Here is a 15446-nt window from a genome sequence, read left to right as displayed (position 1 = left end):
ATTATAATCACACCGCTATATATTCCCCCCCAAGCAGACACATCGATGCGCCCTGAACGAACTTTATCTGACTCTTTGTAAACTGGAAACCACACACCCTGAGGCTGCATTCATCATAGCTGGGCGATTTTAATACAGGTTAATCTGAAACAAAACTCCCTAAATATCTATCAGCATATCGATTTGTCTACCAGGGGCTGGCTAAAACCTTGGATCATTTTATTTACTATACTTCCACGACGCATATAAAGGCCCTCCCCCGCCCTTCCTTTCGGAAAAGCTGACCACGACTCCATTTTGTTGCTTCCAGCCTACAAAACAGAAAACTAAAACAACAAGCTCCCTCGCTCAGGTCATGTTCAAACCTGGTCCGACCAATCTGATTCACGCTTCAAGACTGCTTCGATCAGCGTGACTTATATGTTCCGCATTGCGTTCAACAACAATATGACGAATACGCTGATTCGTGAGCGAGTTCATTAAAAGGCATTACAAACGATGTCTACCCACAGCAACGATTAAAACATTTCCACAAACCAGAAACCGTGGGATTGATGGCAGCATTTCGCGTGAAACTGAAAGCGTCAAACACTGCTTTAACCAGGGCAAGGTGACCGAAACATGCACCGGAATACAAACAAGTGTACTATTCTCTCCGGCAAGCCAATAAACCAGCAATCCCCAAAATCTCTCCTGTTAGATTACTTGTTGGTTATTACTGCATTGTCGGAACTAGAAGCACAAGCATTTCGCTACACTCGCATTAACATCTGCTAACCATGTGTATGTGACAAATAAAATTTGATTTGACATCGTCCCCACAGTGACTGTACGTACGTACCCCAAACAGAAGCCATGGATTACAGGCAACATCCACAGTGAGCTAAAGGGTAGAGCTGCTGCTTTCAAGCAGTGGGACTCTGACCCAGAAGTTTATTAGAAATCCCGCTATGCCCTCCAACGAACCATCAAACAGGCAAAGCGTTAATACAGGACTAAGATTGAATCGTACTACACTGGCTCCGACGCTCATCAGATGTGGCAGGGCTTGCAAACTATTACAAACTACGAAGGGAAGCACAGACGCAAGCTGCCAAGTGACACAAGCCTACCAGACAAGCTAAATTACATCTGTGCTCGCTTCGAGGCAAGCAACACTGAAAAACATGCATTAAAGAATCAGCTGTTCTGGACGACTGTGTGATCACACTCTCCGTAGCCAATGTGAGTAAGACCTTTAGCTTTCTAAGGCTAGGGGGCAGTATTCGGAAGTTTGGATGACTGAGGTGCCCAAAGTAAACTGCCTGTTACTCAGGCCCAAAAGCTACGATATGCATATGCATGGTTGTTTTGGATAGAAAAAACTCTAAAGTWAAAAAAAWWAAAWWAATAATGTCTGAGTTTAACAGAACTGATTTGGCAGGCAAAACTCTGTGGACAATCCATCCAGGAATACATTGGACTTTAATGCTTTTCTATGGGAAAGTCTAATAATTAGGACCCCGATTGCAGTTCCTATTGTTTCCAGTAGATGTCAACAGTCTTTAGAAATTGTTTCAAGCTTGTTTTTAGAAAAAATGAAGTATTCGTATTCTTTCAAAGTATCCCTCAGAAGGACTCTAGTCTTTAGGCACGCGTGAATGAGTGCGCGCTCCGCGTTCTTTTTCTCCGGTATTGAACACCGTATATTCCGTCTTAAATTTTATCGATTATTTACATATTAGGGTACCTGAGTTGGATTAGAAACGTTGTTTGAATTGTTTGGACGAACTTTACAGGTAACTTTTTAGATTCCTTTTTAGGCATGTTGGGCGAGTTGGAACAGGTGGATTTCTGAATCAAATGCGCCAAATAAACTGTGATTTTGGGATATAAAGGACTTTATCGAACAAAACGACCATTCATTTTATAACTGGGACCCTTTGGATTGCAAAAAGATGAAGATCTTCAAAGGTAAGTGATTTATTTTATCACTATTTTTGAGTTTTGTGACATCTGTGCAGGTTATGAATTCATGTTATTGCAGGAAGTGGGTGAGGCGCTGTCCTCAGACGATCAAATGCTATGCTGTCGCCGTAAAGCCTATTGTAAATCGGACTCAGCAGATCGATTACCAAGATTCTAAGCTAAAGAATGGTGTATAACACTWGTATTTCTATGAATCTTTAATATTACTACTTTTGTTTTTTGAATTTCGTGCTCTGCAATTTCACCGGATGTTGTCGAGGTGGGACGCTAGCGTCCTAATGAGCCGAAAAAAGTTAAACAGGTCAATATTCACAAGGCCGCAGGGCCAGACGGATTACCAGGACGTGTCCTCCGGCATGCAGTGACCAACTGGCAAGTGTCTTCACTGACAATTTCAACCTGTCCCTGACAGTCTGTAATACCTACATATGTCAAGCTTACCACAATAGTCCCTGTGCCCAAGAACACTCAGGTAAACTGCCTAAATGATTACCGACCCGTAGCACTCACGTCTGTAGCCATGAAGTGCTTTGAAAGGCTGGTCACGGCTCACATCAACACCATTATCCCTGCAATCCTAGATCAACTTGCATACCGCCCTAACAGATTCACAGATGATGCAATCTCCTTTGCACTCCACACTGCCCTTTCCCACTTGGACAAAATATACACTTGTGTGGGAATGCTATTCATTGACTACAGCTCAGCGTTCAACACCATAGTGCCCTCAAAGCTCATCACTAAGCTAAGGACTCGAACTAAACACCTCCCTCAACTGGATCCTGGACATCCTGACGGGCCACCCCCAGGTGGTAAGGGTAGGTAACAACACATCCCCCACGCTGATCCTCAACACAGGGGACCATCAGGGGTGCGTACTCAGTCCCCTCCAGGCACGACTCCAACACCATCATCAAGTTTGCCGATGGCACAAGTGGTAGGCCTGATCACCGACAACGATGAGACAGTCTATAGGGAGGAGGTCAGAGACCTGGCTGCGTGGTGCCAGGACAACAACCTCTCCCTCAACGTGATCAAGACAAAGGAGATGATTGTGGACTACAGGAAAAGGAGGATCGAGCATGCCCCTATTCTCATCTATGGGGCTGTAGTGGAGCAGGTTGAGAGCTTCAAGTTCCTTGGTGTCCACATCACCACAACGATCATGGTCCAAACACATCAAGACAGTCATGAGAGAGAAAGACAAAGCCTATTCCCCTCAGGAGACTGAAAAGATTTGGCATGGGTTCTCAGATCCTCAAAAGTTATACAGATGCACCATCGGAGCATCCTGACTGGTTGCATCACTGCCTGGTATGGCAACTGCTCGGCCAGTAATTTTATTTTTTTTAACTAGGCAAGTCAGTTAATAACAAATTCTTATTTACAATGATGGCCACACTGGCCAACCGGGACGACGCTGGACCAATTGTGCGTCGCCCTATGGGACTCCCAATCACGGCCGGTTGTGATACAGCCTGGATTGAACCAAGGTGTTTGTACTAACGCCTCAAGCACTGAGATGCAATGCCTTAGACCGCTGCGACTCAAGAGCCCCAGTCACTGGGGCAAGCGTCGTGTACCAGGACGTCTATACCAGGCGGTGTCAGAGGAAGGCCCTAAAATGGTCAGACTTCAGCCTAGTCAAGACTGTTGTCTCTGCTACCGCACGGCAAGCGGTACCGGAGCACCAAGTCTAGGTCCAAAAGGCTTCTTAATTCTCGCCGGGGTTCCGCTAGCGGAACACCCACAACATTCCTCGCGAAATTCAAAAAAATATTTTTTTGAAATATTTAACTTCCACAATTAACAAGTCCAATACAGCAAATGAAAGATAAACATCTTGTGAATCCAGCCAATATTTCCGATTTTTTAAGTGTTTAACAGCGAAAACACAATATAGAAATTTATAGCTTACCACAAAGCCAAACACACCAACCGCATTTATTCACCGCAAAGATAGCTTTAGCAAAAAAAGCAATAAATATAAAATAAATCACTAACCTTTGGACAACTTCATCAGATGACAGTCTTATAACATCATGTTACACAAAAATTTATGTTTTGTTCGAAAATGTGCATATTTAGAGCTGAAAACCGTGGTTATACATTGTGAAAATGTAGCAACTTTTTCCAGAATGTCCGGATATATTTCTGACACTCACCTAATCTGAACCAAATAACTCATCATAAATCACTAAAAAATACATGTTGGATAGCAAATGAAAGATACAAAGTTCTTAATGCAACCGCCGTGTTAGATTTTTTTTAAATGAACTTTACATAACAAACAGCTTACGTATAGCGAGACAGCGCCCGCAAAGAGTGCGGATAATAGGACTAAACATTTTCCACAGAATACAGAAAATAACATCATAATATGCTCTTACTTTTGCTGAGCTTCCATCAGAATCTTGTACAAGAGTCCTTTGTCCAGAATAAATCGTTGTTTGGTTTTGAATGTCCTCTCTCTGTCGAATTAGCAACCTTAGCTAGCCAGTGTGCGCGAGAACATGTCCATCTCCTCTCGACGCATAGAACGGAAACTCAAAGACCATTAAACGTTAAATAAACTTATGAAACTCGGTTGAAAAAACCTACTTTATGAGTTTTTTCTAATATGTATAAATAAAAAACCGGAGATATTAGCCGTGTATACGAACGCTTATCAGAAGACAAATCGGAAGGTCTTCCGCGCCTAGGTAGAGAAAGGATTGTGGAGTCATTCCAAGAGCTCTTGTTCGATCTAGATCAAGCTAGACACCCATTCAACTTCACTGCCTGTTGACATCTAGTGGAAGGCGTATGCAGTGCATGCAAATCCATAAATATAAAGCAATTCAATAGGCAGGCCCTGGAACAGAGCATCGTTTTCAGATTTTTCACTTCCTGTCTGGAAGTTTGCTGCCAAATGAGTTCTGTTTCACTCACAGATATAATTCAAACGGTTTTAGAAACTTGAGAGTGTTTTCTATCCAATAGTAATAATAATATGCATATTGTACGATCTAGAATAGAGTACGAGGCCGTTTAAATTGGGCACGATTTCTTCCCAAAGTGAAAATAGCGCGCCCTACACACTAACAGGTTAACAGCTTCTACCCCCAAGCCATGAGACTCCTGAACTTAAAACTGTATTGTTGGTTAAGGGCTTGTAAGAAAGCATTTCACTGTAAGGTTGTTGTATTCGGCGCATGTGACAAATACAATTTGATTTGACAATAGAGTGCTGAGTACCAGGCAATTAGCAAGTTTGGTACGCTACTAATGACCATCAGCAGCATCAGAGCTTGGAGAAGCCTAATTACCGTGACTAAACGGTCGCATGGAATTTGACTGCGTTCTTGACCTGTGACCACCAGTGTGGCGGTCATACGGTCACTGCAACAGACCTATCCTTGAGTGGCCCAGCAGGAAACCCGGACTTGAACCAGATCTAACATCTCTGGAGAGACCTGAAAATAGCTGTTCAGTGACACTCCCCATCCAACCTGACAGAGTTCGAGAGGATGGGAGAAACTCCCCAAATACAGGTGTGCCAAGCTTGTAGCGTCATACCCAAGAAGACGAGGCTGTAATTGCTGCCAAAGGTGCTTCAACAAAGTACTGAGTTAAATGGTCTGAATACTTATGTAAATGTCTTATTTCAGTTTTACTTTTTAAAAATAAATAAATTAGCAAACATTTCTATAAACCTGTTTTTGCTTTGTCATTATGGGGTTGTGTGTGGATTGATGAGAAATAAACTATTTAATKAATTTTAGAATAAGGCTGTAACGTAACAAAATGTGAAAAAAGTCAAGGGGTCTGAATACTTTCCAAATGCAATGTAAACACCTTTGCTAAGATTATTATTATTGATTGATTGACTATGTCTTACCAAATCACCCATCAGTACTATTTGCAGAGTTAGCTCCAAGTAAATGTTGAATTTTTTTAAGCCATTCCTGAACCTGAGACCAAAAACAAGCTCCATAAACTACCATTCAAAAGTTTGGGGTCACTTAGAAATGTCCTTGTTTTTGAAAGAAAAGCCTATTTTTTGTCCATGAAAATAACATCAAATTGATCCGAAATACAGTGTAGACATTGTTCATTTTGTAAATGACTTTTGTAGCTGGAAACGGCAGATTTTTTATGGAATATCTACATAAGCGTACAGAGGCCCATTATCAGCAACCATCACTCCTATGTTCCAATTGCACGTTGTTAGCTAATCCAAGTTTATCATTTTAAAAGGCTAATTGATCACTAGAAAACCCTTTTGCAATTATGTTAGCATAGCTGATTTCAGATTCATTATATAAATAGGCCCATTTAATTTTGTCTGGCTTGCCGTTCCAAATAAAGTTGAACATTCTTTTGCTCATATAATTTAAAAAACAAGTTGTTTGGTGTAGGCAGGGCCATCAGTAATTAGGTAAACTGGAATATGACTAAAAAGTTAAATCAGGGTGATTTTTCCACAAATAAACAGGTGTTATCCATTCCATGGTAGCAAAATCTTATCTAATTTGGCTAACTTTCTATTCAAATGTATTGCACTGAGATCATTTCTTTCTTTCGGGATATGAATACAGAGTATGTCCACTTCACCATCAGACCATTATATTGGTAAACTATACGGTAAATGTAAAAGTTATATTTATTAGAGATCCAATACGTAATATTGTGCACACATAATTCSGTTTTAATCCAGAAAGGTTAGAAAAATTATCTAGATCCTCTGAGGCTGTGCAAAGACCCGAAATTGCTGATTTAAAAGAGAACATGAATCGTCAGCATACAATGACACCTTTGTTTTTAAGCCCTGGATTTCTATCCAGGCCATTACTTTAAAGTGAAAAATCCACATGTAAACACCAAAAGTTCTAAATTTCAATTTATTTGAAAAGAAATATGGAAATCATTAAAGGGTGCCAATATATTTGACTGCAACTGTATATTGCTTTGTGTGCAGCCTCAAACCTTCCATTGTACAAAGGATGATAAAACTCACTTGCTCCCTCTACTAACCTGTTGTCTCTGGCCAGGTGGTCTCTCTTCTGCTGCTGGGCCCTCTCCCTCTCTTGCCAGATGAGCAGGGTGCCTGGTCTCCTTCTCTCCTCCAGGGTGACACTGGAGGGGGACAGGGGCCTACCTCCACAGCCCCCTACCTCCACACTGATACTAGTCCTGGGGGGGAAGAGAAAGAAAGAAAGAAAGAAAGAAAGAAAGAAAGAAAGAAAGAAAGAAAGAAAGAAAGAAAGAAAGAAAGAAAGAGAGAGAGAAAAGAAAAAGGGAGAGTGATAGGTGACAAAAACATGTGTCTGTTACAGATGAGACTGATGGCAAACACCAAACATTCTATGATGATGTCATATTTTGTTATGCGTCAACATAGCCTCCTATTGACGGTTGGTTGGAGTGGCTTGATGTCAGATAATCGTGTCAATGTCCTGCTAACAGAAGCTTCTCACAGTCACAGGACTCCAACCCATGACTCTTCAATCCACAATTTAACCACTGCAGCCAACCACCAGAGGCAAACAGTTGGAACCCTCTGTGTGAATGCAGCACCCTCACCCTCAATGTAAATCACTCATCAATCACCCAGTCACCAAAATGAACAAACTGTAGTAAGTAAGTAAGCTGAATTGTTGTGGTCTCTCTTTATAAGCCGTAGTGAGTGAATGATTTCCCCTGGTTGTGTGTGTGTGTGTTCCCCTTGGGCCAGTCAGTCAGTGAGTGGTGTAAGTAATGGGAACCGTAGTCTATTGACATTTCACACACTCGATGAGAGGGTGACCTTGTAAAACAAGGCAGCAAGAGAAAAACAGAGTGTGATAAAAAAGAGTATCTGTCCATTCCACTCTGAAAAACAGACTGGCGGTTGCTGTATATGAAACTGTGAACACAAAGCCAGCCAGTCAAACTGCTGAATCCACACTGAAACGGGCGCAGGAACAGAGAAGTCGAAACTCATTGGCACTGACACACAAACACCACAATCACAAAACCTTGTGGGAACATGGCTGAGGGTGCAGATTCAATGTTCACGTGACCATATGAGTGTTGAGTCYTGTGTGTCTCACCTGCTTATAGAAGAGTCTTGTGATTGAGGAGGTGGTGAGGACCTCCCGGTCTTCTCCTGAGAAAAACACCATGACACTGTTAGATACCCATCCACTAGCCATAAGACATTCATAACATGTTTATAAGAGTTAATAAAGCATTTATAAAGGCATCCTRCTAACACGCGGGGGAGTGGGATGATTTGTCCTGCACTTCTCTTCTTCCTCCTCGGTGACACTGCCGTCTATGAGAACCACCGGCTCTGCCTCCCCATTCACTGTGAAAACAAAGAAAAGAGGGGGAGGGAGGAGGGGGGGAAGGTAGAGGGAGAAGGTAGAGGGAGGATGAAAGCTATTACAGACAGTAAAATAACATTAAGGAATGTCTGGAAGGGTATATAAACAGTGTAGCCTCTAATAGAGGTTGGAGAGGAGGATATGAAAGAGATTTTGGAAAACAGAGTGCTGTCTGTCTGAAAATAAAATCATGTTTTGTTACAATAAGCTTATTTCTCCCTTTCTTTCCTCAGTGAGTGGGCTAATATTTAATTTCTCATGGTTTAGGGTGTGTATCAATATAGTAAATCTTTATTAGGGGATTGAGTATATGAACTATATAACAAGTCTGAAAAATAAATCCCATCATTTATTTCTGAGCTTCTCATTRTCCCCTAACGGTTTTATGGCTGGTTTCCCCAGACACATATTTCAATGGAGAATCTCCAGTGAGCATGCTTTTTAGTCCAGGAGTAGGCTTAGTATGTGTCTGAGAAAGCAGGCTATAATGTCTGATGGTTTAAGGTGGTTAGAGCTTGGCTGGAACAAAAGCCTGATCGCCATGTAGCTCTGCAGGACCAGGGTGTGTAACTGACTGATGTAATGTGTGATGGTTTTAAGTAGTTAGAGCCCGCTCCTCACCCCTGTCTGGGGTCTCTGTGAGGGGAGAGTCCTCCTCCGCCTCCACCTCTTCCTCCAGGTTCCTCTGGTCTCTGGTGAGCTCAGCCATGCATAGGGACAGCTCTGAGAAGTCATCTGCAGACTGGACACACCGATTTGGGGGGAGAGAGTAAGACACACAGTACACAACAGGTGAAAAGGGAGAGAGTGAGACATGTCTGAGACATTTGACTTAAGGTTTAAGACATCTGTGTAGACCTCCAACGATTATGACTGTTTGGCTATTATGATGGCCTCACACAATAAGACAAAATATAAATTGCAAGGTATTAAAACCAAGGACTATCGCTCTCTCAGATCCCTGTTGTCTCACCTTGTTCCCGGACCATCTCTTGCTCCCACTGTCCACACTGTTGAAGCCAGAGTCCAGACCTCCATACTGACCAGAGAACAGCTCCTGGTGTGACAGACTGCAGGGAGACACGGAAGATAGGACACGCATCAGTACACACACACATACTGTATATCAGACACACACATACAATGAACACCTTCCTAATATTGAGTTGTACCCCCCCGCCCCTTTGCCCTCAGAACAGCCTCAATTGGTCGAGGCATGGACTCTACAAGGTGTCGGAGGTGTTCCACAGGGATGCTGGACCATGTTGACTCCAATGCTTCCCACAGTTGTGTCAAGTTGGCTGGATGTTCTTTGGGTGGTGGACCATTTTACAGCGTTAAACTTAGCAGCATTGCAGATCTTGATACATTTAAACCGGTGAGCCTGGCACCTACTACCATACCCCGTTCAAAGGCACTTAAATATTTTGTCTTAACCATTCAGTCATGTCTCAATTGACCCGAAGCTTAAAAATCCTTCTTTAACCTGTCTCCTCCCCTTCATTTACACTGATTGAAGTGGATTTAACAAATGCCATCAATAAGGGATAATAGCTTTCACCTGGATTCACCTGGTCATTCACCTGGTCTGTATACATACATATCGGACATGCACACACCAGTACACACACAAGTACCCCAGTACACACCACACACCCACGCACCCAGTACTATACACACGCCCCACAGTACGTACACCCCCCCCCCCCCCCAGTACACACACACACACACCCCAGTACGTACACACACACACACCCCAGTACACCACACACACACACACCCCAGTACACCCCCCCAGTACACACACACACACACACCCAAACCCCAGTACACACACACACCCCAGTACACACACACACCACACACACACACACACACACACACACACCCCAGTACGTACACACACACAACACACACCACACACCACACACACACCCCAGTACACACACACACACACACACCCCAGTACACACACACACACACACCCCAGTACACACACACACCCCAGTACACAACACACACCACAGGTACCACACACACACACCCGGTACACACACCACACACACACCCCAGTACACAACACACCAACACACCACCCCAGTTACACACACACCACCCCAGTACACCCCCCACCCCCGCCCCCCCCCCCGCCCCCAGTACACACACACAACACCCCAGTACGTAACACACACACACACCCCAGTACACACACACACACACACCCCAGTACACACACACACACACACCCCAGTACACCCCCCCAGTCACACACACACACCCCAACCTACCACACCCCCAGTACACACACACACACACACACACACACACACACCCCAGTACGTACACACACACACACACACACACACACCACACACACACACCACACACAACACACACACACACACACACACACCACACACACACACACACACACACACACACCACACCCACACCCCAGTACACACACACACACCACACACACCCCAGTACACACACACACACAACACACCCCAGTACACACACACACACCACCACCCCCCAGTACACACACACACACACACCCCAGTACACACACACACCCCAGTACACCACACACACACCCAGTACACACACACACCCCAGTACACACACACACCCCAGTACACCCCCCCCCCCCCCCCAGTAAACACACACCCCCCCAGTACACACACTACCCCTGTACACACACACACACACAAACACACACACCAGTACACAAGTACAAACACCAGTAAACACACACACGGTTAAAAAGTATACAATAGTACAGGAGAATCAACTGCTCTATATCCTCCCATCCTCTCCACTCTCCTCCCTCCACCTCTCCCTTACTCATCTCTTATAATGATAATAAAAATGAAGTTACACAAAATACACCCCCCCCCCCCTCTCTCCCTCTCTCCCATCCCTCTCACCAGCTGTTGAACCCGGTGGGTCTCAGGGCTCTCTCCAGTTCCTCCTGGTTCCTCTTGCAGGCCTCGATGTTGAGGAACTTGAAAATGTGGTACTTCCCCTTGGAACAAGACCTGGGCGGCGGCTGTTGCAAGGGGTTGTTGTCCAATACAATGTCTGGAGTGGCGCAGGTGCGGTAGCACACGGGCACGTGGGAGATGCAGTTACAGGAAACGTCTAACCGGACCAGGGGCAACTCGGACAACTCTGAGAGGGAGGGTGTAGTTTAATATCGAGCTGATATCTAATCATCATGGAAATAGCGTATCATGGGAAATAATAAAATAAACTTTAGGCAGTAGCAATTCAATGCTTTTAATTAAACTATGGTTTAGCATTTCTGTTGAATTCAATTCAAATAAGGCCTCGATCATCACTTCTCAAACTGTTTCGACTCATATGAAGGAGAAACTACAGTGTTAGTGGTAACCTAAGTTATCTTGCATTGAGAGCTGTAGTCAATAGGTTGGAGTTTTGAGGAGAGCTCAAGGCAGGATTGGAGAATGGAGAGTGCTGTGAGGCCAGAGCTATACTGGTACCTTATGGGACATACCGTCACAGGCAGCCAGGTTGTTTTGCTGTGCGATTTCAGTGCTATGTTGTTTAATATTGTGGAGCCAGTAGGAGGCACTCTTTCCTCTGGTCTAAACAAAGATCCCAATGCCCCAGGGCAGTGATTGGGGACACTGCTCTGTGTAGGGTGCCYTCTTTCGGATGGGACGTTAAACGGGTGTCCTGACTCTCTGAGGTCATTAAAGATCCCATGGCACTTATCGTAAGAGTAGGGGTGTTAACCCCGGTGTCCTGGCTAAATTCCCAATCTGGCCCTCAACCATCACGGTCACCTAATAATCCCCAGTTTACAATTGGCTCATTCATCCCCCTCCTCTCCCCTGTAACTATTCCCCAGGTCGTTGCTGCAAATGAGAACGTGTTCTCAGTCAACTTACCTGGTAAAATAACGGTAAAATWAAAAATWAAAAAAATWWAAAAAATATTACCGTAGGGTTTGTTTGTGCTAAAGCATCTGGTAGTGGTACTTCTGGGGTTGTCTGGTGTGTTTGAGAACTGAGTTAAAGAGCGGTTAAGCGTTAGAAAGGAGTCAGTGGTGGAAGTAGCGCGTCAACAACTAGGTTCGGGAAAAGGTGGACTTACAGGGGAAAAAAGGGGCGAGAGTCATCGGGGGCATTACAGCAGACTCGGAAAGTCAAGGGTCCAACTCTAGGGTCAATAACAATATTAGGTACAGAGTAGCCCAATTCTGAGAAAAGGGGTCAGACCGTCACATTTTAAGATTTGTTTTAAGAATATTAGTAAATGTATGTGTCAGTAAATGTATTTAGGCAAAGGGGACTTGAGCTTGGAGAACTGTCAAGGACTTAGATAAGGTATGTGTAGGGTTAGTGTATACAGCGTATAAAGCATAGAAGTTGAAGCCATGATGGTATGCTTACTGTATGTAAGGGATCAGAGACAGCTATTGAGAGACTTAGTGGGGAGTCGGGACACAGAAGCCGGGAGGTGGATCGTGGTATACAGGCCAGGGAACTTTATTTTGGGGGGGGTTTCAGGGAGACACTGAAGCACGGAGGTGGGGTGTATAGGGTGTATGAAGGGGTCAAAGGTCAGGTGTGTGTGTGTCTTGCCTTTGGGCAGCGTGGTGAGCCGATTCCTTCTCAGGTTGAGGTCTCTCAGGCACTCCAGCTGACCCAGCTCCACCGGCAGACACTGCAGATCATTACAACTCACATCCTACAGGAGCGGGAGATGGGAAACCAAATAATCAAAAGTCTAACTGCAACCCAGGCTTACACCCCAAAGACAAAGAACAAGAGGGGGGCAGGGGGGGGGTGAAGAAGCTAGAGAGGAAAAAAGGGCTATCGTTCAGAACGGAGACACGGTATGACAGAAATGCAGGTGTGAGAGTCAGCCAGAGGGCAGAAATAAAAAAATGAGAGCAGGAGATTGTGAAGAGAGGAACAGATAGAGTACCTAAAGTAAACGTGACCGCAATAATTAAAGACTGCAAGAGATATAGCTAGAGCAAAGATGGCAAAAGGAGAGAGAGATACCTAGAGAAAAAGACAGAGCGAGATCAGAGAGCCCTGTGTGGTAGTGGGGTAAATTGAGGCATGGGTATATGTTACTACATACCAGCTGTCGGAGGTGTGTGAGGGTGTGTATGGAGGCGGGCAGGACCAACAACTTGTTGTTGCTGACGATCAGGACTCGCAGGAGGGGGAGCTGACACACCGAGGGAGGCAGGTTGGAGATAAGGTTACGGCTGCAAGGACGGAGACACACAGAACAATGACGAAAAGTCATACATGCACAAGCAGGCAACTGAACGGGTGCAACGACTTGAAAAGTGGTTTGTGCCACCGGCGTGTGTATGTGTCACCTGAGGTTAAGGTAAGTGAGAGCCTGTAGATGACAAAGGCTGGGGGTCAGGGAGCGAATACAGTTATGGTGTAGGCTGAGCGTCTCCAAGGAGATGAACTGGCACAGCTCCTCTGGCAGCTCGCAGAGACGGTTCTTCGACAGGTCTGAAACAAGAAGGACCCAACAACAGTCATATTGGACAACGACAACCACTCACATTCAATAATATTGCCATGAGACACAAAAATAAATCAATAACCATTAACGATACTGAAATAAGACAAATAGAACCAAATCACCGACAACCATCATTATAAAGCCATAGAAACAAAAAAAGACCTATCACAATCAATGATACTGATGAGACAAAAAGTGACCTATTACAATGACACAGGAAAGGGGAAAAGGATTCAGACTTGATTAAATAGGATAAATGAACAGATTGTCAGACCAGTAACAATCTGTGAGACAAAGAGGTCTACAAAGAGGTCTGGGAGAAAGTCATCATTCACCTTCATATGGTTTTGTTGGTTAGATGAATGACTCAGGGAGACACACACACACACACACACACACTAGCCGCTGACTATATACATATAGCAGGGTTCCCGTTAGGAAAATTTGGCGCCCGGACATGACCGGCAAGATTTTATGCATTGGATGCGTAACACATTAGGGCATCCACCCACTGTGCTCAAAATCACATTTAGATTACTGTAATTCATCTTAACAGAATAGAAATTGGCCTGTAAAATTTTAATAAAATGAAGTAGAACAACGTTCTAATACCAACATGAAAGGTTTCATTGAAAAGCAAAAAATTGCCTGTTGCATCTTCATCCCTGCTATAAATCATACATGAATATCATAAACAAAAACCATTTAGCATAGAACAGGGGTTCCCAAGCTTTTTCCCTTAGGCCCCTCTTCCAGCATTGGGAAACATCTCACTCACCCCCGTGCACCCAAGCCATGTTATTTCTATGGGCACAACCACTGTTAATTAAGCTTGGGTGGTATACCGTATATACCGGGTTATTTGTCAATAGCCACGAGATGGTTTTTCAATACCGTCAAAAAGATTTATTTGAAGTTTTTCCAATACATTTTCATATTTGTAGCTACTTTTTATGAAAATACCTGCAGTCAACTTGTGCAATATGTTAGGAGATAAAGCAGATCGCGTTCATGTCACCTGTCACATTATTTGACATTATGAAGCTTACCATAGTTCCCTACAAGTCAGTCGAGCCAGTCTCATGTCTGTTTGTAAATAGCACAATGGGAGAAAGCGGGAGCAGGTGAGTCCAGCTGTGTAATGACAGGGATCGCAATTTTATATTGAAAGCCAATAGCGGTGATCAGGGACGTGCAACTATAGTTTTCCTTCACAGAAAATTCAGGCAGAAAACAGCTTCATTTTCATTAGATGACAACAGAAGTGCAATGCTACTGCCACACAGGTAAATGAGCTTACAATGAAAAAGCAAGGTATTTCTTCGCAAAAACGACGCAAGGCCATCATACTTCTAATGTTTATCATAGAAAGAATGTAGCCAGCTACTTCTCCTAATGTTTTTCTTGTACTGGAGAAAAGAAGGCTGGCTACACCCGAGAAAAACACAGAACAAAAGTCAGAACCCGGTCTGCTGAAAAAATGCCCGTTCATGAATTCTCACCCGAGTGGAGAAGTGCAACTGAAGCAAAACAATCTGTAATGCCGAGCACAAATTACAATAAGAGGCATTTACGATCTGTGTTTACCAAACGCAGCAA

General features: G+C 44.0%; 1 protein-coding gene across 7 annotated transcripts in view; it reads right to left on the bottom strand.

Moving 5' to 3' along the window:
• LOC111960306 (leucine-rich repeats and calponin homology (CH) domain containing 4) overlaps window positions 1-15446 on the bottom strand; it is a 75129-nt gene that overhangs the window by 42066 nt on the left and 17617 nt on the right. For all 7 annotated transcript variants that reach the window (XR_011475045.1, XR_011475044.1, XR_011475043.1 and 4 more), the window contains exons 2-10: window positions 13690-13834; window positions 13443-13572; window positions 12935-13040; window positions 11252-11495; window positions 9292-9388; window positions 8940-9060; window positions 8205-8299; window positions 8043-8098; window positions 6985-7143 (exon numbers count right to left, since the gene is read on the bottom strand). Coding sequence is in view for 4 of the 7 variants with exons in the window: in XM_023982257.2 (XP_023838025.1) it covers window positions 6985-7143; window positions 8043-8098; window positions 8205-8299; window positions 8940-9060; window positions 9292-9388; window positions 11252-11495; window positions 12935-13040; window positions 13443-13572; window positions 13690-13834 (1153 nt within the window). In the remaining 3 variants the exon portion in view is untranslated. The remainder of the gene's footprint in view (window positions 1-6984; window positions 7144-8042; window positions 8099-8204; window positions 8300-8939; window positions 9061-9291; window positions 9389-11251; window positions 11496-12934; window positions 13041-13442; window positions 13573-13689; window positions 13835-15446) is intronic.

This window comes from Salvelinus sp. IW2-2015, linkage group LG37 (genome assembly GCF_002910315.2).
Source record: "Salvelinus sp. IW2-2015 linkage group LG37, ASM291031v2, whole genome shotgun sequence".
In the NCBI taxonomy this organism is placed as follows: Eukaryota; Metazoa; Chordata; class Actinopteri; order Salmoniformes; family Salmonidae; genus Salvelinus; species Salvelinus sp. IW2-2015.
The sequence above is the reverse complement of the archived record's forward strand: the minus strand, read 5'-3'. Positions and strand labels throughout refer to the sequence as shown.